This window comes from Homalodisca vitripennis, chromosome X (assembly GCF_021130785.1).
Source record: "Homalodisca vitripennis isolate AUS2020 chromosome X, UT_GWSS_2.1, whole genome shotgun sequence".
In the NCBI taxonomy this organism is placed as follows: Eukaryota; Metazoa; Arthropoda; class Insecta; order Hemiptera; family Cicadellidae; genus Homalodisca; species Homalodisca vitripennis.
The window spans coordinates 69,070,592-69,096,321 of record NC_060215.1 but is presented as its reverse complement, the minus strand read 5'-3'; the positions used below and the strand labels follow the sequence as shown (position 1 = coordinate 69,096,321).

The 25,730-nt window shown below is 30.3% G+C and overlaps 1 protein-coding gene across 2 annotated transcripts in view; it reads right to left on the bottom strand.

The window, feature by feature from the left end:
• Nucleotides 1-4,584: 4,584 nt before the first annotated feature.
• The window catches only part of LOC124369145, a 65,848-nt gene continuing 44,702 nt past the window's right edge, over nucleotides 4,585-25,730 (bottom strand). For both annotated transcript variants that reach the window (XM_046826924.1, XM_046826925.1), the window contains 5 exons: nucleotides 23,869-23,972; nucleotides 20,487-21,029; nucleotides 16,921-17,309; nucleotides 16,215-16,372; nucleotides 4,585-9,189 (listed from right to left, as the gene is read on the bottom strand). In XM_046826924.1, the coding sequence (XP_046682880.1) occupies nucleotides 16,240-16,372; nucleotides 16,921-17,309; nucleotides 20,487-21,029; nucleotides 23,869-23,972 (1,169 nt within the window). In that variant the 3' untranslated portion in view covers nucleotides 4,585-9,189; nucleotides 16,215-16,239. The remainder of the gene's footprint in view (nucleotides 9,190-16,214; nucleotides 16,373-16,920; nucleotides 17,310-20,486; nucleotides 21,030-23,868; nucleotides 23,973-25,730) is intronic.

The following is a 25,730-nucleotide window of genomic DNA, read 5'->3' as shown; positions in this document are numbered from 1 at the left end:
TATTGTTGTTGTCATATCCTAAACACATAATTAAATGTTTAATAAAATATAATAAATACATTTTACCCCATCAGTTAAATATACTGGGTGTAATTTTTTATCATATGCCACCACAACTGTTCAATAAAATTCCGATTGGTGGTATAAAAAATGAAGTTTAACTACTAAGCACTTTAAACTTAGAAATTAATTTTTTTAAACCACAAGAACTATATGTATAGAAGATTAAATAATTCATAAATATAGTTTTTTATTGCATTCCAGAATAGCTTGATATAGTTATTACATATAGCTATGACTAAACTGGAACAATTGAATTGAGTCTCCATAATATGATGGTTGTCTCAAGATGCTATAATGTCCATTGTCTCCAGGATATGTATGTGTGTTTTTTTGTTTCAATCATCTGTTTCTTTTTTTACAGGGCATACATGAATTTCTTTGTAAATATTGTTTGTGCTAGTACACTGATGGCAAAGGACTAGTTGTGACTAGTCACTACTTTTTCCTCTCTTGTGAAAGTATTACAGTTTTAGTGTAATACTTGAGCTATACAACAAAACTCTACTTACAAATTGTACTAGCAAGTGATATATGTTTTGTTAGAAATGACTGGGTTTTCGTTATTATTCAATACTTTATGTTTGAACATGGTCATTGCTGCCAGTTGAGCCGATACAAAAATTGTATTATAAAAAAAATTACTTGCTTTTTGTAAACATTATTTTGTATTGTTTTGGATAAACACCATTTTGGCATACTTTGTATATGTTGGATTGCTTCTTAAAAATTTTTTCTTTAAATCTTCTACAAGTCTTTACTTTAGAAAGAAATTTCATTTTTACTCATCTTTTATGGTTTTTAATGCAAAAAATACTAATTTTAAATAAAAAAAGACAATTAAACTATACATATATATTCTCTGTCATTACAGAAACAAAGAAAATGTATAATAATGTATCTTTAGTTGAATTATTAAAATTGAACTAACACTATCGATAAAGTGCATAAAGGGCAAGAGTTTAAAAGCATAAAGTGCCAGTACAGAATTTTAAACTGCCAGGTCTGTTAAATAGTTATCTTTAAGGGTACAACAGATGTGTCAAAAAAGTAAAAACTCATTTGTAACTATAAATATTTTATTACTTACTTCTCAACCAACTATAATAATATATATATACATTTATCATACATTGTATACATTTTTAAAAAAATATTAAACTTATTCGTTTGTTATACAAACTAATAGTTGTGAATAAATAATATACGTAACATGAGCTTCGACACCTCAGTTGTTTATAATACAATAATTTATATTTAACAAGCAAGATTAGAGATAACACATTTTACAAAATATACTTTTACAAACCAGTGAAATAATTCATGCAATATTAGTTTCATGCCCAATGTTAATTTGGATACTGAATATTAAATATATTTTATTTATTTCATATTATGTTGTCTTAAATTTGTATTACAAGGTTGATAATGAAATTTCCCACACAAGTAACTGTATTATAAAATTATTACACGAGTTTAGACTATGTGCCTTGGCAACCAACAATGTGATCACAAAATCTCATTTAAATTGTTCCTGTAAAATTTTATGTGCTCAAATAAAATAAAGGAGATAAAATAAATATAAGATGAAATAAAAGTGAAAGATGAAGCCTGATCGGATAAGGATGACACATAATTTACTTTTGAATTATGAACTATATAGAAAAATGGAAATGTATAGGCCACATAAGGCAATGGTTGAGGAAATTACCAAAGTTCACAGTGATGGCTACTTCCGCTTCCTTTAATAATATATCTGAGAACAACAAACAAATGCAGAGATTCAATATACGGGAGGGATTGCCCGTGTTCAATGAGCTCAACGAGTTCTGTCAGCTATCAGCAAGGTGACGTATCGCAGCTGCAGTAAAACTGAATAAACAGATTTCAGATATCTGAGTCAACTGGGGTCGAGGTCTGCTCCACATCAAAAAGTCAGAGACCAGCATGTTCTGGTAGACCACCGATCGAATCATGACTGATAGCTTCCACAAGTATGGTGAATACCTTTCGAGCACCGGAGGCCTTTGAGAATTTCTAAATGTGAAAAATGTAATAATCTAGTTATTTAGATCCAGTTTTAACTTATTTAGTGTTAATTCAGTTAATTAATTGATTTATCCAGTAATTTACCCATACATCTCAAAAACTCCACGCATGTGCCATGATCACGCACAGTGAGGCTAAAACAGCTATACCTGTTGTCTCTGAACGAGTCAGGGCCACAGTTTAGGACCACAGCACTAGGCTAGAAGTCTCCATAAACTTAGAAATGATTTGCATAAAGACAGACTTGTAGCTGTCAATGTCCATGCCACCCATAATTGGAAAGTTACCAACATAATACTTGCCCTTCCTGCCACAATATCTTGAAGGTCTCTGATAACCGGAAGGTACTATACGTAATTGTGGAAGCTGACTGTTGTGACTCGATCAGTGGTGTAAAACACTTGTGTAACAGTCATTACTGTTAAACTCGGTCATCTCCTTTGCTGCTGCCTTGTGTGGCCTAAAAATTTAATTTGTTTCTATATAGTCCATAATTCAAAATTAAATTACGTGTCATAATTAAGCAGTGGGGCTTTATAGAATGTACTGGCCTCAGGAATGGCATGGATGATTATAGCTACGAGTCTGTCTTTGTACCATACATTTGTAAGATCGTGGAGACATTCTAGTCTAGCGCTGTGTTACTGCACTAAGGCGCTAACACACTTACAGGTGACAAGTTCAGCTATTTCAGCTTCACTGTGTATGGTCACGAAAAGTGCGTGGAGTTTTTAATGAAGTAGGGGTTGCCATTTCTGATTTAGGGTGGTGGCGGCTACATAATCCGAATCATTTAATGTTGCTGTACACATGAAAAATCTGTGGCTCTGGTGACCACATTTATAAGAATTTTGTGTATTCTATATGTATATTTCTTTATTTTTACCAAAGAATGAAAACCTTTCTTAAGGTATAATTTTGCCAAAGCCAAAAATCTTTTTTTATTACAGTCAAACTAAAGATATATAAACCTAATATTATATTTCTATTCAAAGAGATGCACCATTATTAGAAGTGATATAAAAGAGATTTATATATTATATTATAAACTTTATATGTTAAATTATTAAAAATACAGTAAAAATTTATAGAACACTGAAAAATGAGCACTGATGTGAAAAGAGTCTTTTATATTGAAGATTATATTTAAATTGGAACATAGTCATTTAAAAAATCTTATCACAGAACTAAATACATCGCCTTACTTGCATAGAAGAAAAGCAAAATGATTAATGAAGTCCATTTAAATGTACAAGTAAACTTTAAGTAGGTCTAATTACAATATCTTGTACAGAGTGTTCAGTAAAAGTGTACTAATACTTTGGTATTTTGCTCTACACATAAAAACGAGAAAAAAGTTCATATGAAGGTATGTCCTAAAACCTTTAGTTTTCAGTCTGTATGTGTTTTTCATTTTTTTAAATTTATCTTTTGAACCAGTAGAGATAAAGTTATAAAACTTGGGAATTGTATTAACCTTTGGTAGACCTTTTTAAAAATAAAATATTAACAAAATCCTTTGACTCGTTTCAAAATTGCGTTTGTTTAAAATATTTTAATTCAAATAACAAAAAAACCGGTATAGTTTTAAAAAATGCATAGGGTACCAAGACTTTAATCATTTTTATACCAATTCTAACAGTACCTTTTTTCAAAGAAATTCAAGGAAAAAGTACTGTTGGAATTGTCAAAAAAATTTCAAAATTTCAGGATGTCTTTGAAAAGGTCCCGTTGGAATTGGTATGAAAATGATTAAAATCTTGGTACCCTATGCATTTTTTAAAACTATACCGGTTTTTTTGTTATTTGAATTAAAATATTTTAAACAAACGCCATTTTGAAACGAGTCAAAGGATTATTTTAAATATTTTCTTTTTAAAAAGGTCTACCAAAATTTAATACAATTCTCAAGTTTCATAACTTTATCTTAACTGGTTCAAAACATATAATTTTTTAAATAAAAACACATACAGACAGATAGACGGAAAACTAAAGATTTGAGGACATATCTTCATATGAACTTTTTTGCTCATTTTCATATATAGAACAAAATCCAAAATATTGGAACACTTTTACTGAACACCCTGTATAAAAACAACAAACACAACCTAAACATTAAAATAATTTCATTATAATAGAGGATACTATTCATAGATATATTCTGAAATCTATCATAACTGACTTCACTATTATTGTGGCACAGTCTTACAGAAGTTGAAACACCTAGTTTATTTCTATTGACCGACTAAATTGTTATTCGTTTGGAATATAAGAAATAACACTTAATTATTTCTTTGGTTGAAGCTTAGCTAAGAAATATTGAAGTGTCTCAATAAATAAACTATGCCACAAATTAATTTGGCCTGAGGACAGTATGATCAAAACACATTTACAACTCATCTCCAACCAAAACAAGGCCTTCAGACCTATAGGATTGCGGGTAGAGGGGGATAAATAAATCCAGCAAAAACAACATCAAAGGCACAGTTAATTATTCTACTTCAAACAAGGGTTTTCACCATTCCACAGAATATTTAGAGACATGTTCATAGTTTTGCAGTTCTGCACCCAGAAACAGTACAAAAATTGGAAACAACTATACCACATAAAACTATGTAACTTATTAAGATAATATTGCTCTTTATTTTATTGCGATGGAAAAATACCTTAGGCACAACTTATTAAACTCTAATGAACCATTAACATTATTAAGGTTACCAAATAGAAAATAAATACCCTTGCCAAATATAATATCAATAAGAAGAATTTGCAGTTTATAATAGCTAAAATGAAGGCCATGTACAGGGAGGAAACCTGGAACCTTAGTAATACACTAGTTCCCGCATAAAGAAAAGCAAAATACAACAGAAAATTTAACCCTTGTGTAATAGTTAACACAATATGAGCATAATATTAAAGATCAGTAAAAATCCAAATAAAGTAATTAAATACTAACCTTTAGTACATTTTATTAATATAGAAGGAACCTGTCATATCTGAATACAAATGACAACTATTCAGATACAAATAATTTAGACAGTGATCTAGATATTATCTGTGTGATAGTTTTAGTATAATACCTACAGACATATAAAATCAAACTTGCATATTGTGGGATTGTACATTTTTATCGAAACCACCTCTGATACTAAGCAAAAGAAGACATCACACTGAATAATTTAGTGTCTATAAATGAGGAACAAACTTAAATTATGATTTAGTTAGAATGTATCATATTTATACAAGCTAGACGATTTCTCTAATCATTTTTGTCACACATAAACCTTATTCTCTTTCCTCATTCTTCTTATCATTTCCACCAACCATATAATAAAATTAGACATTTCAATCATATACCAAGTGTTTCAAAAATTTTATCAAATAGGCAAGATACCTATCTATATTTAGTTTTATACCAAACACCAATGAAAAGGTAAAAGATATACTTAATATTACACAGATGTAACTATTAAATTACATAATACTAAATGGAACTATGAATATAAAACTCTACTGATATCAGCAAAGCTAATAAATAACTAAAATATGTTACATAATACAAGTAGATCTGAATACATTATGACATCTTTTATTAAATGTGCTTGTGAGGAAATTAAAAGGTTTATCTATATCTATAATGTCAAGAAATTTCAAGGCTTATTTTAGGGATAGAAATCAAACTTTTTTTCTCATAAGCTTGAAATGCACCCCTTAGGAGTTATAACTTAGTAAGGCAGACAACTGCGTTCAAGACAATGCACCTATTATCCCGGTCTTTGTCATTCAGTGGTTTCTTGGTAAAACAAATTAAATTTGAGTAAAATAAAAATGTTTTTATAAAATGTTGGGATATTCTGATTTTTGGAAAAGACATTTTAGATACGTAATAGAAAAGATTTCTTTTTAAAAACTAATCAAGAGAATAAAAAAAAAAACAATCCCTGGCAAAATTTAGCTATGATACACTGTTTTCAAAAAGATTGAGTTTGAAATTTCAAGCATCCATTAGTACTGATCAATTGTGACCCCTCCCCCTACACCATGTGCTTTTTTAGATACTTGTTTATAAAAGACAAAGTGTCATTTTTTGAATCCCTAGAATACACCTAGAAACTTTACTGCACAATTTTTAACACAATCACTGCTGATTATTTTTACCTATAATTTCAATATCGGCTATGACAAAGAAACAATTTTAATCTTTTTACATAGATATTCATAAATTTCATTTTACCTATAAGGCATTGTTATTGACTTCACTAATGTTCAACGGAAAAAATGTAAACATGTGTGTCATTAACACTGCTGGCTTAATCACTGATTATCTGATAATCTAAATCTTTTATGCTATGTCCTAATGAAGCATTTATATGTTTAACAGGTTTAGTTGATACTCAATAATCAACAAAAGTTTTCAAATTAATAAATAGTTAGTTTTGTTGTGTTAATCTGAAAAACAAGTTTAAATAAACATAGCTGGTTGTTCTGGACAGACTTTGCACTCAAATGTTGCAACTTTCCTCACCCCGTTACAAAAGCACATTTTTATTTATTAAACCCTTTGAACCCCAGGCGACAACAAAACACCAAACTCTTTTCTGTTTTGTTGCTTATAAAATACAAAAATATCTCATAGGCAACGTTATAATGTCACAAATGATGGGGTGACATAAGCTTTTGTGAAGTCAGTATTTTATTTTCTAATGACCCCACCCCAAACCAAGCCACTTGCCTTGATCGACTTAGTCTATGCTGGGATTTTCCAAGGGTACATGACAGTTGTAGAAACAGGTCTCAGACTAATTAAATTTTGAATTACCCCAGAAAGATACCTAGAGATAGGGTTTGTCACCTGTATCTTAAATCATCATCGAAATAATCATAGAATAATCACTGCAAGACTTTTATTTCGCTCTCAAATTTGAACAAGTGCACACAAATTAAAAAATGAAATGTAAAATAATACAAAAATTCAGAATACAAGGTATATTGCCCGCTCGATGAACCCTAACCTTAAGTTGCTAATAACGAACAAGTGTACACGAATTAGAAAATAATATATTAAACACATAATATGGCAGATCTCCACCTAGTTATTTAAAATAGGCAGTCCTAAAAAATTAACTAAAATATTTATTTCTACACATTTCTTTGAAATAGCATTTTATGAATATTTCTATAAAATAATGATGTTTTGTTTGTAATATAGTGTAGTAAAAAAAAAATAAATACAACTCTTTGGTGCTACATATGCCCACATGATTTTATGAGCTGAATACTTTTATGTAAAACTTTATCACAAGTTTATCTTTAGGGAGTTTTTTGGTACACACATAAAAAACATAATTTAGAATAATAAAAAGTGGATGCTCATGGTAGAGTTTTTCCTTGTTTTTTGGTTTCAAAAATCTAAAACATCCACTCAAATCTAGAACAAAATGCAATTCAGATGAGTAACCTATAAACTTGACCACTACAACCAGGAATCAGTGACACATTGATCAGCTGAGCCACAAAATGGTGGAAGACATGTCTGCTAAGGTGAATACATGCATCAGAGGCATTAGAATTGTATGTGCATGTAATGACGTATAAATGCCTCTTCAGTAGTGAATATGTTAATATCCATTTACAAAAATAAAATATTTGTTTTATTGAGATAAACTTAATTACTTTCATTTGATGGTGTTATCCTATCTAATAATTATCAATACAAAAAGTCCTTATAGAAAGTAATTATAGAATTTTAGCAATAATATATTCATGCACAAATGTCTAAAAGCTTTGTGTAAAGTTTTCTTATCTCTTAGACACAACTTATAGCTTCTAGATGCTACCAAACCTCAGCTATTCGATTCTGATCCTACTTTCCCAACCAGTAATTAATTATAAGGAATAAAATGGGTGTGTTTTCAGTATAAAGTGTGCTTATTTCATGGAAGAACCCATAATCAGAACCAGCCTGGTTATGGTAGAGTTCAGATATCACAGGTTTGGATATGGTAGATTGTACTATACAGCGTAATTAAAAAAGCAATTTAATACAGAAAATTAAGGTCTAGTATGTTCATTGTTGATAACATATCACATATTTATGCCTGTTATATTGGCAAGACACTTTTTTATATAATAGAGAAGATGCAAGTTATAATTTATGGATATAATAACAGTACAGATTTACTTGAACAAAACTAATAATGTCCTTATAAGCCTTGATTTTATATGGTTCACGAGTGTTATACCTCTTAAAAACATCAAAATAGTTAACTTGTGTTATTACAAATACAGTTTTACCATTTTTACAATTTAAAAATACAAAGTTTTATCTAGCCATATCAGTTAGTAATGGCTACCACCAATTGATAACAGTTAAATGTTTTCTCTCATTCTTCCCCTCACGCAAAATTTTACATTATATTATATATAATGAAAAGAAATAAAGTTCATATCCTACTATGTATTGAGATTTAAGTATATTGCAAATGCATATAGTATAAATAATATAAATGATAGAAGTTAAAAAAACATTTGTTCCGTTTAGAAATACTTTTATAATTATGTACATTGACCCCTTGTTAAACAATTGAAATTTTGTAGCTTGTGCAGCCATTACAATGGGGTCTACTACAGAGTTCAATAGTTAGTTAAAACTTCTGTGTAACAGTGTGCATTTTACTTTCTTGTAATATATTTGAAATAAAAGATTCATATAGAATGTTTTCAAAATAATAATGGCCAGCAGTAAAGAACATTTCTTTAACACAACTACAACGCTTGTAAAAGCCTTCACTAACTAATTCAAATCTACAAGCACTGGTTTAAGCTGAGATCACAATTTTATTCTATTTTAAATAGACAAATAGTTAAGTATTGATAAACAACAAAAGTATAGCAATAATTGAAATAAAACTTTCTCCTGAGTTACAAAGAATTAAATCATAATATTTACAAAAATAATACAAGTATTGTCTACATTTTAATGCATACGTTATAGACCTACATAGTTTATAATGACTAAACAGTAATTGCTCAGAGCCGTTTCACCATTCATTGACTGTAGAACCCATATTGTTGGTGTTCCTAGAAATACAAAACAAACACAAATACCTTGTTAAAAACTGGAGATATAATGCACTTACATACAAACGTACTTATAATTATCTCAGATATTTAAGGAAGCAGTGATGACAGCTAGAGGCCAAAATCACAAATATGTTACCACAAGTTGTTGAAACCAATAAATAACTTTTGAAAATAATGAATACAATGAATAGTAATGAATACTGTTTGTTGATAAGTCTGTTAACATTATTTAATTAATATTTTTCAAACCAATTAAGGACAAAGATAAATTAAACAAAAATATAACACCATATGATTTATGACATTTATTATGAAAAATAACAAAATCTGATTGCCTATAATACCAAGGAATGTTAATTGTAAAATAATGAGTTAAACTCATCTGAAATGTTTAAAGAGTTTATATTGTTATTGATAAACTAAAGCTGTAGAATTGTGTATGATATGTCATACTGTCAAAGGCCTATTGTGTAACCTTAAATCCAAATGATTTATATATATATATATATATATATATATATATATATATATATATATATATATATATATGATCCACTCTCCACCAGATACATTATATACTTTTACAGGTTTGCTTAAATGAAACTCTCAGCAAATATTGAATCCACTAACTATTTATTTATCTTATACATAAATCTAAGTATAATATCTACAAACTTAGACTTAAAACTAGACTGGCTTTAAATAAAATAATTGTTTATAAAACTGTTAATAATTTATACTGTCACAATAACACTATTAACTACTGTCTATCTATTTACACACAAGTATATATAACACTGACACAGGCAATAATTATCAACACAATTCCAAATGTCACAATCACAAGTATTACCACTAATTATGTCACTTCACAAGTTCATTTCTAAAACTCCACTGACTCACTGCATCACTACAGCTCCTTATATGGATATTGGCGCTTTGAGAACATTTGAATTTGAGAACTTACTAGTGAGAACAGACGTGTGGGAGGGAAGGGCAGATGCAAGTGGTGAAGGGTCACAGTGCCCACCCAACTCTCATATAAGGAGGGCCAGGGCAGGCCAGATAAAGAAGCTGACCCACTGAGTGCTCTCTCTCCAATGACGCTATTCATCTATTATCCCTTTTGTTATTGTCAGGGATTTTGAATGTTCAGTCACATTCCTTTGTATCAGAGGTTAACCTGTTTATATGGAACATTTTCCCACATTCTCGTAACAATACAGTTGCATTTTTGGCTCAATTACACCTCACTTGTTACTTTTGCACAAATTGTAAGTAAAATCTTTTCAAATGCACGAACAAAAGGTGAGATGGGCAAACTAAAATAACTTGCTTATTATAAAAAATACCTGATATAAGAATATCACAACAAAGTAACTAATGACTATTCAAAACAAGATTTAAAATTACAACTAACTCTATTGGAACCTTCCCAATGTCTGATCTGTTCTGAATATATATATATATATATATATATATATATATATATATATATATATATATACTATATGTACTTGAATTATGAAAAGAAATATAAAATCATAAGCAAATAGGAACAGAAAAATTATATTGAAAATCACATTATTTCTTACTGTGATGAAAGAACCCTATTAACCCTGTATTTAAAAACTTGTAGCTGAAATCCATCTGGTGCATGGTTTAGACAGTTTGAGAACTGGAAATTACATATTTTATTGGTCTGCACGATTAAAGCAACATGAAAGGGATTTTGAGAACATAGTTTTCTCAGTTCTATAAGTAACTGTTACTAAATCACATAATAAAATGTCTTATGACTGTACTTGTGTTTAAAAATTAGTTTATTCTGTGATTTTCTCACTGACATCACAGTTACATATAAGAGCAATGTAAAAATGTTGGAATTTTATTTTTACCTTTAATTTTGACCTTTTGACATGAAAATCAATAGAGTTCTTCCTCTGGGGTCCTTAATAAATTGGTAAATTCATAAAAATTAAAATGCAAAAGATGTATTATAATAAACATTTAAAATATATTAGGGACTACTGCATATCTTTAAATATTGAATTTACAATGGGCATAGGTTAGTTTTTATTATTTATCTTTATGTGCAATGATTGTCCTGAATTACTTCAAGTTGTTCTGAAAAAAGTTTTCATTACTTTTGAGTGACAGAAAAAGTGCGTGAGACCACAGTAAAAACTCCTAATCAAGCATTTTGTCTGTTTAAAAAATGTAATAATCTAAAAGTACACTTTTCTAGTACATAAGTGTATAAAAGCTTTTGGAAGAAAATCAATGTTAACGTTCTTGAAGATAATTCTTTTAAATATAGAAACTCTAAACTGTTACAATTATTTCCACAAATATTTTTGCAGACTCAAAATAAATATCTTGTATGATTTAAAACTTATGTCTTTTATTTCTTAAAAAGTAGTGTTTAGAATATCAACAACTTTAATTCTTAGCAAAAAATATCTGAACTATCTTGCATTGATTTAAATTTTGACTTTAATTTAACAATCATAAAGATTTAAAGATAGTAGTAATTGTTACTTTTTATTTTTTTTAAATACATTGAAATTTGTAATTTATTTAGGCATCTTCCTATAAGGGCTTCTGAGTGACACATATTCAGAATGGGTAAGGTGGGGGTTGGGCCCACCTCCTGCTGATATCTTAAGTTATACCATGAGGAAGAATAATGGATACTATCTCAGTCATGCCACCATGGAAGAATGCGAGGCTTTCTTTCACTGTTTCAGCCTCTTACCAGTCAATGTGAGTAGAATAGAAACTACCTCATGTTCAAACTTGCAGCTCAAACAACCATTCTTTGTAGTAAACTAGATTTTTAAAACACTACCCAAACATTTGCGATTAGTGTTAAACAAATTCTGTACTTCCATTAGCTTGTCTAAATGTATCTGACATATCTGTTTTTGTTATGTCCAGTATAGGTTTTACCGGCAAGTATAAACCAACCAGTTTCAAGACTAAGGTATTTTATTTCCACAGAACAGGAAAACAGACTAAACACAATAAATCTCAATATCCACTGCTGAAACAAATGTTGTAAACTTGCATTGAATATGAAAAATTCCAACGAGTATGAAACCAAGCAATTTATACAGGAAAGGAAAAAATCATTGTGTATTTAAAAAGACTGTAAGAATTTGGTATAATTTTGTTGTTTATTCTAAGGAAAGCAAGTGCAAGACAATCCCTTCAGGAAAAAAAGAAAACATAAACCAAAATGGTACATCCAAATTATCTGGTATATATCAAAATATGTAAGTAATACATAATAATATTGACATAGTTAGCAATTATTAGAAGAAAAAAAACTAGGCATCACCATTCCATTGAGCAAGTTTTAAAGATAGCTGGAAAACACAATTGTTTGATTGAATCTACTGAATTTACTTTTGTTGCGTAAATTATAATCTGTCTTAAAGATGAACTGCAATGCTACACACTATACATTAATACAAAAAAAAAAAGAATTGGAAACTGAGTTAGTTATTTATTGTGAATGTAACCTCAATGAAAAGTCACATTTTATTAGCATTTTATTGGCATTTACGAGCTTCTTAGCCCTAACTTAGACTGGTAAAAATAACACATTGTTTACTTTTTATGGCACATATGCTAAAACAATGGCTTCGCTAAACCTTTTTAACCTGTTGACGAGTCCGCAAATCATACCAAAATGAGTGCGCACGGCATTTGCCGTTTGGTCTCATATGAGGGAGCACAGCATTTTCCGTTGCAGACTAATGACTATCAGTTCGTTCTCACTGACTTACTGTGACGTTTAGCGGAGATTTTTGAAACTTTTCAGTTGTTCCTAATAGTGTCGCTGTACAGTGTTGCTAGTCCTGTATCGTGGTAGCACCTGGTGATAACTTTTAAAATTATTTTAAGTTTTCATTCAGGTTAAGAACTTTGGCGCGCTTTTAGCCTGCGTGTTATAGGTTACTGTACAATCACCACCATTGCGCTATTCGTAAGAGTAAATGTTACTTGTTTTTGTAAATACTGTGTTCGTCTAAAGTTGCATCATGGAATTTATTGACAGAAGTGATGAAATTAGATGTGAACTGTATAGAGACATAAGTGAAGGTGATGTGTTGGAGTCGTATGAAGAGTATACTGACAGTGACTCTGAAAATGAAGCTACAGACCTATTTGAGAACGTTTCACCTTCTACTGCAAACTTAACCGTAAGTCCACAAGGCCAATTTGACAATCATAACGATGATAGCCTTCCTGCGAGCCCTTTACAAACTGACCAGTGACAGCCATGCTCTATTTGTAAATGGTAGCATAATGGCGAATATCATCCTCGAAATTTGCAATTTAACTCTTCAAAATCAGGAATTATTATTTCAGATGAGATTGTAGGCAATGAATGGAAAGAGGTTGACGCTTTCTATGAATTTTTTGATTATGATGTGGTGAATCATATTGCTACAGAAACTAATAAAATATACAAAGAATCAAACACAAGAAAAAATGTACCATGTCTACCCAAAAAATGAAGAAAGGTGAAGTGGTAGCTCGGCATAATGAAAACATGCTGGTAGTAAGATGGTGTGACAGGAGGCCAGTGACAATGTTGTCTACAGTTGACACAAGTGAGATGACTAATGTGAACACCAGGTCATGTGAAAACAAGCTAAAGCCAAAATGTGTCACAAATTACAACGCAAATATGGGAGCTGTAGACAAATCCGACATGATGATTTCATTTAACGATACGACAAGAAAAACCATCAAGTAGTACACTAAAGTGTTTTACCATTTACTTGACATCTGTGTTTTGAACTCTTTTTTCATGTTTAAGGAATACCAGAAGAAAAAAAAACCCTTCTGTAAGATTGCATATAATGGACTTTAGGCTAAATCTGACCCGACAACTATTAGAAAATCATTTCACGGAAAAAAACAACGGAAAGAACGTGGCACGCCCGATCTGAGGCGGGACACAAGACCCGCTACGCCTCCTAGGTCGCCATTTTATAAGGCCACTTCCCCAGAATGACACAAAGAAGCGTAAACTACTCAGGCAGTGCTATGTGTGCAAACACACCACTCAAACTGGACAAAGAAGATATGAAACCAGCTATGAATGTTCAATATGTGAGGTCGCTCTTTGTATATATCCTTGTTTTGAGCAGTATCACACACTAGCAAAGTTTTAAAACGAAATTATTGCTTTTAACAATCTACAATGTATTTTTATATACATTTAAACTATAATATACAAGTTTATTAACATTTAAAAGTTTTTTTTATTTTACTCCGTAAAAGTCTGTCACTGGTCAATGAGGCACTCAGTATGGACGGTCATAGCGGCACGGCAAATGCCGTGCGCACTCGTCAACAGGTTAAATGGAAATGATTTTCTAGATTATTGAATCGGGAGGGATTGGTATAGTTGGTTAAGTATTTACAAGAAACTTGGAAATACAGATAGTGCATTTACTTATATTTATTTATCAATAAGCCCCAGGAATGTTTTTTTTGACAGCAGCTGAGTGTTTATAGTTCATAGTCCCAACTGTACAGTATTTTACAAAAAACGCGCCTAAAATAAATAATTAACATAAACATGTCTTTAACTATTTTGAAGTGTAATTACAAATTTATTTTTTCATGTAAAATTAAAATAAGTATTCTTCGGTGAAGTAATTAAATCGGTGGATTGGAATGATTTACTTTTCCAGTTACCTCAAATAGTTTGTTGTTTAGTGCCAAATAATGTTAACTGTTAATATTCAACAGATCATACTTTCAGTTTTTGGAAGGGCGTTCCAAGAACATAAAATAATGACTGTCACATCACTTTACATTCTTGAAGTGGTCAATCATCCAGTAGACAAGAATCACCAGAGACTAAGAGATTCTCACCAATACCGCACTAGGAATAACACAAACTTTTTTGCCATGCCGATTCAACACACTTCCCTCTACGAGAAGAAATCATCCTACGCAGGAGCCAAGCTGTTCAACCTCCTACCTGAACAGTTAAAACGAATCCGTGAAGACAAAACCTTCAAAAAGCATCTCATGGAGTGGTTGCTTGAGCACACTTTCTACACCTTGGAAGAATTTATCAACTGGAGGGCAACCAGATTAATCCCACTTGGTTTTTTTAACTTGACATACATTGTAATCAAGATAAATTATATCTGAACGTTTTTTTAACTAACTGTTTGTTTTATGTAAAACTGTTGATGCAATTATTGTTCTCAAAGGATATATAAATAAAGAAATTTGTCTATTGTCCCTCTTTTTTATATTATTAGTTTAGCGTTTATAATTTAAGGTTTTTTATTTATTTATTAAATATTATCTATTATATTTTAATATACATTTCTGTAATACTGAAAACGGTGAAGTAATAATAATTTGGTTTAGTGTCAACCAGACAGTCATTTCACAATTATTGTTCTGATATCATTCAAATAAGTTATTTATTTTTTATTTAGTAAAATACTTTATTTCTTCATTGTAGATTTTATTAGCTCCAACAGATAAAAAATCATTCAGTACTCTCAGGTCACTATGTACAAGTCTGTAAAGTGAACTTTACATATAGATCACTAAAATAAGAAGAACTCACTACAGGCATTGGACCAAAAGTAGTTATCAATAAAAATTAAAACTTTGAAGTGATTTTCTTTCCAAGTTCAGTATAAAGGCTAACTCAGTAGTAGTAGCACATCACAGCTTTATCTCAATTATTAGTGGTATATTAAATCCATGCACTATGTCCACTAAAGAACAACCTAATGAAGACATGTAGTAATTTTTTGTTATGAGTTTGTAGTATTCATTTGCTGCCATCATTATTCTTGGTGAATTTGACAATAAAGGTATGTCTATGTCTATTAACACTAAATGAAAAATTGAGGGAATCTCTGTTTAATATTTTACAAACAATCAAAGCTTACACCTTTGTAATAAAAACATGTACCTTACTAGTGTGATTTCCTAATAAAATATACACATTAGAATAAGTCATGTACCTATTAAAGAGTGGTAAGGAGAAATTTAGAGGTGATTTTGAGAGGCAAACAAAGGTGCAACTTCAGAGATGGGCGTGCCCAATACATTCTGACACACTTCCTGCAGATCTTGCTCCAGCATCAATGATGATATTTGGTCATCTGTTAGCATCTCCACACTGCAACACAGTAAAATTTATTTCCATGCCCATCATTATAGACCAACAAAACCTTTTATGTTTAAGAAAGATTTTGTCCAGTATAAGTGTAAATACTATATTACTTTCGATGCTGCCTAACGGCAACGAATATACATTTTACTGATTATACATTTTTCCAGTATGGTAATATAGGCTATATTGTACTATTGAATGTCTACTGTTTACTGACAAACGAATTTTAACATACACTAGCTCATTCATTTTGACTAGTAGTGTCTATTTTTGTATTATGGACATTTTTTACTAACAAAAATACTAAAATTCACATCAAGGTTGAGAAATTTATTAAAATTACACACATTATTACTGTAAATCGTAACTAGTGTCTGAAAGAGTGGCTCATGCAGTTTAATTCTGTGCAAAATATTCTAAATAAAATGAAAATACTTCCAGAATAATAGGGGTGTATTTTATAATTAAAGTAAATTTAGATGTTCATTTGTTTGAGTTTTAAAACAAAGATAAAAACATTTTACAAGGTTGCTTGTAAAATTACAAGATTTTACCTTGCTAAGCTCTCACTGTCTGATGTAGAATCATCCTCAGGATGTAAGTAAATCATGGACTTTTCCAATGGGGATGGAACTTTCTTAACAGAGAGTGATGCAGAATTAGTGGCTGGTAAATGAACACCCGTTCCAGTTTTCTCAAACTTGGGCTCACTGGACCGACGATCAGTTAGCGAAGATATGTTAAGTTTCATAATTCCTTGGGAGAAAATTTCCTTTACTCTTTCTCCAGTGGCTAAACCTCCCAGAATGAGGGTGTCCAAACTCTGTCGTCTTGAACTGTTTTCTTGCTCTGCAGATGACCGGGTAATCCATGTTGATAAACTTGAGTCCAATTTTGATTTCGTACTCACTGATGTACCTTCGATTGTAGTTACTTTAGAATCCTGAAACATTTAAATCAAGATATGTTACTTAGAGGACCGAAGTTCTAAAAATAAATTGGTGGCTAATAAAAATGTGCATAGACAACATATCTTTCTCATAATTTTTGCCAAATTCAAAAACATTAATTTTATATAACCCCTGTATCCTAACAAAGTGGTGTTTTTGAACAAGTTGTTTTTAGTACAACTAGTTTCTGTGTCAAATGTGAGTGATGAAAACAGTTTTTTTGTTTATACATCTCTCTTGAGTACAACAATTGAACACCTTTTATGTTATGTTCTCAACACATTTTTAGTTGAGTGTCATTGTTATCAAGAACTAAAAAAAGTTTCATATATAAGAGGAAATTTATGTTAGTTTGATAAATACTAAGAGGAATATTTTCAGCTAACATTTTTTGCGTGTCTTTCTTAACTACTCAGTTGAGCTCTAAAACATAAGTAACCTATTTGATGAACATTTAAGAAAAGTTGCAATTAAAATGAATAACTATCATCTGAGAATTTTTTCAGTAGCTATTAAGTGATTAAGAAAAATGTAATATTTTGACAGACTACGATTTTTTTAGATAATGAGGGAGGATAATATTTGTTACTTTGGCTTGTAGTCATGTACTCAAAATTCATTTTGCAAGTTTTTTCAAAAACTTTTCTTTCAATAGCACTTCATGGATATAATTCTTTTAATAAACTGTTATGGAATAACTATAGTACAAATAACACTCTACAGCCAGTACACTTCACAATAACAATGATATTCTTTATAACACACATACAAACTTCAACTTGACACTACTATAACAAACTTGACTATGATAATTATTTAAATATGATTGAATATCATGTTACACAAATAATATTATAAAAAACTATTTGAAAAATAGCAAAACATATTGCGTACAAACAGGGGTAACACGTGGGCCAATGGCGAATGAACTGTCAAGGTCTAGATGCTCCTTGTCTCTGTTATACACACTTTGTTAACCATGTCACAGAGGCTCCGATATTTCCAAGTTCTACCGTCTCTGGTAGGAGATGAACTTATAAACAAGTTGCCATTGGATTTGTGTATGGAAAACATGGAATAATTGTTTAAGAAGTAGCTAAGGCACCTATTGGTGCAAGGAGCCTACTACTCTTTTGGTGAGTTTGTGGATCATGATGGTTAATTTCGTTATATGGGTTGGGATGGAGAGTCTTGCAAGTTGTTATAAACTATGAATGAGTCAATATTTTTTGTTCTTTTTTAACTCTTGACAATTTTATATCATTGCTTTTAAACATTGGTTTGACATGCATAAAGAAACATTACTATTATTAATATTGGTCTTCATTCAACAGGCAAGACGACAAATTGGTTTCACACATGCAATGGCTCACGATGAAATGAATAATTGATACTCATTAAAAGAGAAATTTAAAACACCAAAAGATTCTTCCAAATTACAGTCAGAACATTTAGAACAAGCTTAGCAATTTGTCACAAAGTCAAAATGACTTTTTTTGTTTAAATAAGAGATGATCTGTTTTAAATTGTCTACATAATATAAAACAAAATTTATAATCTATATACTTGTCAAGATATATAAATTATATATGTACATTTCAAATACAACATTGTTTAAGTTTAATTTTAATTTCAACTGGAATACTTTTTTTTAATTTTTAATTTCAATCATTAAGTGCACTTTCCAATATTTGTTGTAATATACCAAAGAGTATAAAATTTACAGCATAAATATAAATTTCAACGAGAATAATTCGGCGGATCCTAAATAGTATATGTTTACTTTTATTCTTTGCTTGTGTATATACTATATTTTATATTCTTTTATGAAATGTCAGAATGTTAAGGGATCGGCATGTATAAAAAGCATCATTTAAATGTATTTAAATTTAAACTTTTGTAAAATAGATTGTAAAAAACATTAAAAATATAGGATCTATGTTTGGTAATTATTTTATGCATTAAAACAACACTGTCTGTATATTTTGTTATTCCATACTTCCCCACAAGCTTCTGTATAAGTATAGTATAACTGTTCTTTTGCATTTTGTTTCATAACGTTTGTAGGCATAGTATCCAAAAAGAAAATTATTCCATATTTTATTTAAGACTGGTTTAATTTATATTATCGACCTTAAATAGAAATGCAATTTCTTTATTACAATACAAATAATAGATGTAAAAAGTTTAAAATATTATTAGTGCTACTGTAAATGTATTCTGTATGTAGAGCGACGAGGAGATTTTCATCGATTATTATTCCCAAGCACTCTACCTCTGCGGCAGCCACAACATTTGGCAGGTTAACCATCTTTTTGCTACCCATTATGATCTGTTGGGTTTTAGGCTTTTAATACAAGGCTATTATTGATGACTATAATCTACTATAGAGTGACCTTGGTTCAAACCCTCAGTAGAGGTATTTCATTATTGCTGTTATCACTGCATCTTAGATCCATAACATATAAGACGATACACTATTTTAAAGATTTCTTATCTGCGAAGAACTATATTAGACTTTTATCCAATATATTATGGCAATAACAAAAAAAAAACATGCAATTACTGATAAGTGTATTTAGAATAGTTTTTATTACATTTCATTATTTTATTACATATCACACTCACTGTACTTAGTTTTTGCTGCTGGCCGGCCAATGTTACAAATATAAATAGAAAGTATTAATGGTAGAAGTATTATTTTGTGGTAATACAAATAAAGAAAATTCTCTTTCTGTTGTTGGTACTAACAATTCACTTCAATGTTACAGCTTTGCAAAACAACCGATCAAAGATCACTGTTTTAACATTCTAGGCTTGAATGAAGATTCTTTAATTTTCTTCTATTTTTAGTATGTATATTCAAACACATTCTGGCAGGTATAATTTACTTAACTAAAAAGGATCCCTGGGTTTTTACCTGTGACTAGAGATATATATTCTGTGCTCCGGATCTTTTTCTATTTTTTATCCATGTTCTAATAAATTTGTTATCCTTTGGACAAAAAATTTTAAAACAACTAAAATGAAGAAAAAATCTATTTATGTTTTTTAAGCCACTTTTATATCCAAACTTTTAATTTAATCCGATTTTAAAGTATTAACACTTATAAAACCCATAACAATAAATATTGCAATAATTCATAAAAGAGATCAATGTGATTTTTTACCTGATTTTCAGGCAAGTCAGAGCTAGGTGAGGATGAATCATTAAGGTTAACTTCAGTCCACACTTCACCCTTGTGTCGTTCGTATTCGGGAGACGTGAGGCTGACCTCGGACCAGGTTTCCAGATTACCCAGATCCTTGAACGATGAAGCATCATCAGCGCATACTGAGTTGTCACTTACAACACTGCTAGATATACTGTTTATGATCTGATTGGGAACTTTTGCTGTGGAAATGTTACTGATGGCAGAACCTTGTGGATTCCCAGTTCTCAGTTTTGCTGGGACAATCTTGGAAAATAGTGATTGAATCATATTTTCTTCCTCCGACGTCTCAACATTATCTCCTTTATTCTTTCTACACACTTCATTTTTATTAAGTAATTGATATGGTTGTGACGATTGGATTTGAGAACTTGGTGAATTCTTTGCAGTGAATTCTTCATTATTTTTTAAATACTGGAAGCTAGTGGATTTTACCTTGTTGTCTGATAGAGATGTAAGACTTAAATATTCCGACTGTTCTGATTCGTCCTTGTGAACATTCTGAAACAAAATATCAGACATAAACATACCTGCATTCGGCTTGAGACCGAATGTTGGATTGCTACAAAATATATATATGTTCATAATTGATAATATACAATATTTTGTTTATCAGACCAACTAAACACACATAAATTGTGTACAAAATGACATGATGAGTATAATAATGAGTGAAGTATTGTTTAATCAATTGGTAGAATAATGATACTATTAGTTTTAATACATTTTGATTACACAATACAAAAAAGACTGATAATACGTATATTTTATTTATTCGAATAATGTGTGCAGTAAAATTACTTTTTTCTTTGAAGAATACATATGATCCTCCTCTGTTGAATATAAAATATGCTTCATACTGAATTTAGAGGTGTCATCCTCTCTTGATTTTCCAATCAGATTGCATCAGAAGTGACCCAATCATCTCATGTCATGAATATTTCACTGGTCAATCACAGTATAAAATTTAATTATAGAATGAAAGTGCTAACAGTTTTATTATTGTTCAATAGCAATAACATGTACCATTATAAAACTGTTTGCACTTCTCCCTTCTTTATTTTAACTCTACAACTTGTGAAACACTTGCGGCGAATGTTTTGAACAAGATTACTACAGATGAATTTAATGTAATTATTCATGTTGTTTATAATATATTAATACACCAAAAAAGACATTTTTTTTAATAAACCACTTTAACTTAAAAAGCTGCTTAACAAAATAATGAATAATAAACGTTCATAAAAAATTAAAATTGCTTGCCACGGCAGTATGAGTTACGAACATGTCACATAGTAAACCACATTCCAACTTCTTTGTAATAGTACCACAATATTTCATCGTCTTTCTGGTTACAATATTATTACCTATTTTATATTGTTATTTTTTGTGGTGGTATCAATCAATTTTATAATATGAAGCTATGTTGCAAAGTTTACCATAGGTATAAACTTTGCACAAGCTAATTTGTTACGTTTGTTTTACCACCAAATTTAAATCGATGTAATTTAACAAAAATTCCACAAAATTATACACTCACCAGAAAGACAAATGTAAATCGGAAAAAAATATTTAAAAATAATTAACTCACTAAGAACCTATAGTAAATACAGGAGTTTAAAATGCTCTAACACAAAAGGTTATGAAAATTTGTAGTTTTAGTGCCATTTCTCAACCATACAAGATAAATCCAAACTTTAAAAACAAAACGTTTTAGTTCTAAACAGAGGTATTGATAAGTGTTATGAAAGTCATACCTTGCTATTAGAAGTTTTTAGGTTTTACAAGTTTAAAATATAATAAATTGTAACTATTAAAAAAATTTGAAATGTGCTGAAAAGTGACAACTGTAACATGTATTTTTAGAAAGAGTATTTCTAAGGTAACCTTAAATAAAAATTTGGATTTGTTAAAATTTTTAACAAGAAATGACAGTAAAAAAACTGAAACCTTATAATTTTGACAATTTGGATCATCCTGTATACAAGAAGTGAAATAAATTGAAACTTGTTTGTTTCAAAATGATCAGTAAATAGGAACCTTTAAAATAAGGTAAGGTTCGACCTACCTTTACATTTCCAAATTTTTACAAAAGTACCCCTCCCTCCCCAAATTTCCATTTGGGGGTATTTTTGTACGTTAAAAATTATTTTCCCTAATTCTTTGGGGTCAAAATATGGGCATTCTTGTTAAAACAAGAAGATAAGTTTCTTGGTTCAGCTGCTATACATCGTGGATGGGTGGACTGCCTCACCCTGTGTGTGTATATTTATATAGTAATTGAAATATATATTAAACAATACAAGCTGCATTTTTTACAAACAGCTTTTTTTCCCCTTTATTTCTTATTCTATAAGACACCATTTTGGCTGAAGTTAACACAATGAAAAAATGAATTTAAAATATAACATGTTTTATTACTTTACAAAGAGATGTAGTTACAAAGTTAACTATCAAATGTTTGCTTCTACTCTTGGTAGCTCCATCTAAGATTTTTTTCAAATTGTTATGCAATATTAGCTTTTTTGGAAGATAATCTTCAATACATGGGTTACGAATGATAACTCCATACAATTCTTTTATTCATTTTAAAATAAAGCTTGTAACGTGACAAATATGGCCCTGCTATTACAGACTTTTTTGGAAGATAATCTTCAATACATGGGTGACGAATGATAACTCCATACAATTCTTTTATTCATTTTAAAATAAAGCTTGTAACGTGACAAATATGGCCCTGCTATTACAGACTTTTTTGGAAGATAATCTTTAATACATGGGTTACGAATGATAACTCCATACAATTCTTTTATTCATTTTAAAATAAAGCTTGTAACGTGACAAATATGGCCCTGCTATTACAGACTTTTTTGGAAGATAATCTTCAATACATGGGTTACGAATGATAACTCCATACAATTCTTTTATTCATTTTAAAATAAAGCTTGTAACGTGACAAATATGGCCCTGCTATTACAGACTTTTTTGGAAGCTAATCTTCAATACATGGGTTACGAATGATAACTCCATACAATTCTTTTATTCATTTTAAAATAAAGCTTGTAACGTGACAAATATGGCCCTGCTATTACAGACTTTTTTGGAAGATAATCTTCAATACATGGGTTACGAATGATAACTCCATACAATTCTTTTATTCATTTTAAAATAAAGCTTGTAACGTGACAAATATGGCCCTGCTATTACAGACTTTTTTGACTACCAGATCTAGAATTGACTCCCATTCTTTCCAAAGTGTGATAGAAAACAACTTTAATGTTAGGAGAAGTTTAAAAAACAAGTATATATATATATATATATATATATGATAGAAACTCACTTGTGGCACTATTGGTGAACTGGAGGAGCCCAATTTGTCTGGTAATCTGAGATATTCCTCTTGGGTCTCTGAATCAGATGAACCTACAGAATCCGTCCAACGATCTACAACAATATTGTAACAGTTTTAAATAGTTTTAAAATATGTATAAGACTCAAACATAATAAACTATTGTAATAAAAAACATACACGCACTTTGTATATTATTTGTTTAGAATATTTCGAATTACTAAATAATCTTGAGTGGAGCTAAAATAATACAAGGAAAATAATTCACCTAAAAGCTTAAAAATTATGGAATTAATTTCAAACTTTTGATTTTTGATTATGGATGAGATTGCTGGTCATAATGTTTTCTTTACAGGCCAATTAGCTAAGATTATTATAATTTTCTCGCATTCTGAAAAATTACAAATGCAATACATTAATGATTTATAAACTACATTTTTATATAAACATTTTAAAAAGATTCATTCTTTATCTATCTACACATTATAATAAAGAAATTATGTAACATTTCACAAGCTAAAGTAAATTTTTATGAAAGATATATATGTAGATAAAGATGTATAATATAAAAAATATGAACAAAAAATACTTGCCCCACTTACCATGAGAGAATGCTACCATTACTACACTATAGAGCCCTTCAAAAAAACATGATAGCATATAAATAAATTGATTGTCTCAAACAATCAAAACGTAGATTTTTAAATAATAAAATGTGGAATTAAAAGCCATCCAGTTAGTAAGGCCATTATAGTGAATTACTCATTCTTTAAGATAAAACAATGTATAATAATCTTTTTAGGCATAAAAAAATTAAATAACATTAAACAATATTACATTCTTATGATTCGAAAATGTTTTTATAACTAAAATTGATATATTATGATGAATTCTCTATTATTAAACAACTTGGGCAACTTATACAAACACTAACTTCACTACATCCGAGTTCAGCAGAGAAGAGAGTTTGAGTCCAGCCAATAAAGGCACAGTGTGTTCTCGCTGTTGCCAATCGCCTTGTGCCTAGTAAGAATGCTTTTATTATTATGGCTTTAATTTTTTTTAAATATTTATCTGAGAACTTCTGATGTTCTCGTGCTTTTCTAAAATCTATTTAAGCATAAATAAGTATGACTGAAATCTATTATAATATCCTTGATATATAATACAGAACAATGTTATTACTTTGATTCATATCATACAATTTTTTGACTAGGAGTAATTTTTTTGTGATGGTGGGGAAAACGCTAAAGCACTGTAAACATATTCCGCTGGTGAGTGGGACTCACACCCGCTAAAAACTCCATCGGCCCAGGCATCACTCCCTTTCGGGACTGCTTTCCACATTACTTTAAGCGGGTGTCTACTTAAGCCAACAGAGGGCTCCTACAGTATCAGGCCATTGGTTGTGTAGCACCGGGGCTGTATTACTTTTTCTCTAATTTCTTGACTTTCAGAACCCCCTGTACATAGGAAGAGACAGAATTCCAAATCTTTCTGTCAGAGATCATTTTCCAAACAATGGTGTCCAGTGAGAGTCAGGCTATGGCAATCTAAAGTCTCCTTATTTTGTTTTCCCACCATCTGCAAAAGAAGAACGTGTGGTTGGGGTTGTCATGCTCCGCATCGCCATAGGGGCACTTCCAAGCTTTAAAACTTACCTATCTTGAACATAAACGCTCGTAACCTCTTCCGGAAGGGATTTACCCGATCATGAGAAGTTTTACTTGGAGTATCCCCAAGACTTTACAAGTGCTTCGTATGACAAAGGGAAAGTCAGATTAAACTGGATTGGGTATATTATTGGACAAAAACATCCTACCTCAGTTCCCTGAGGCCTGGTCTCCATTTAA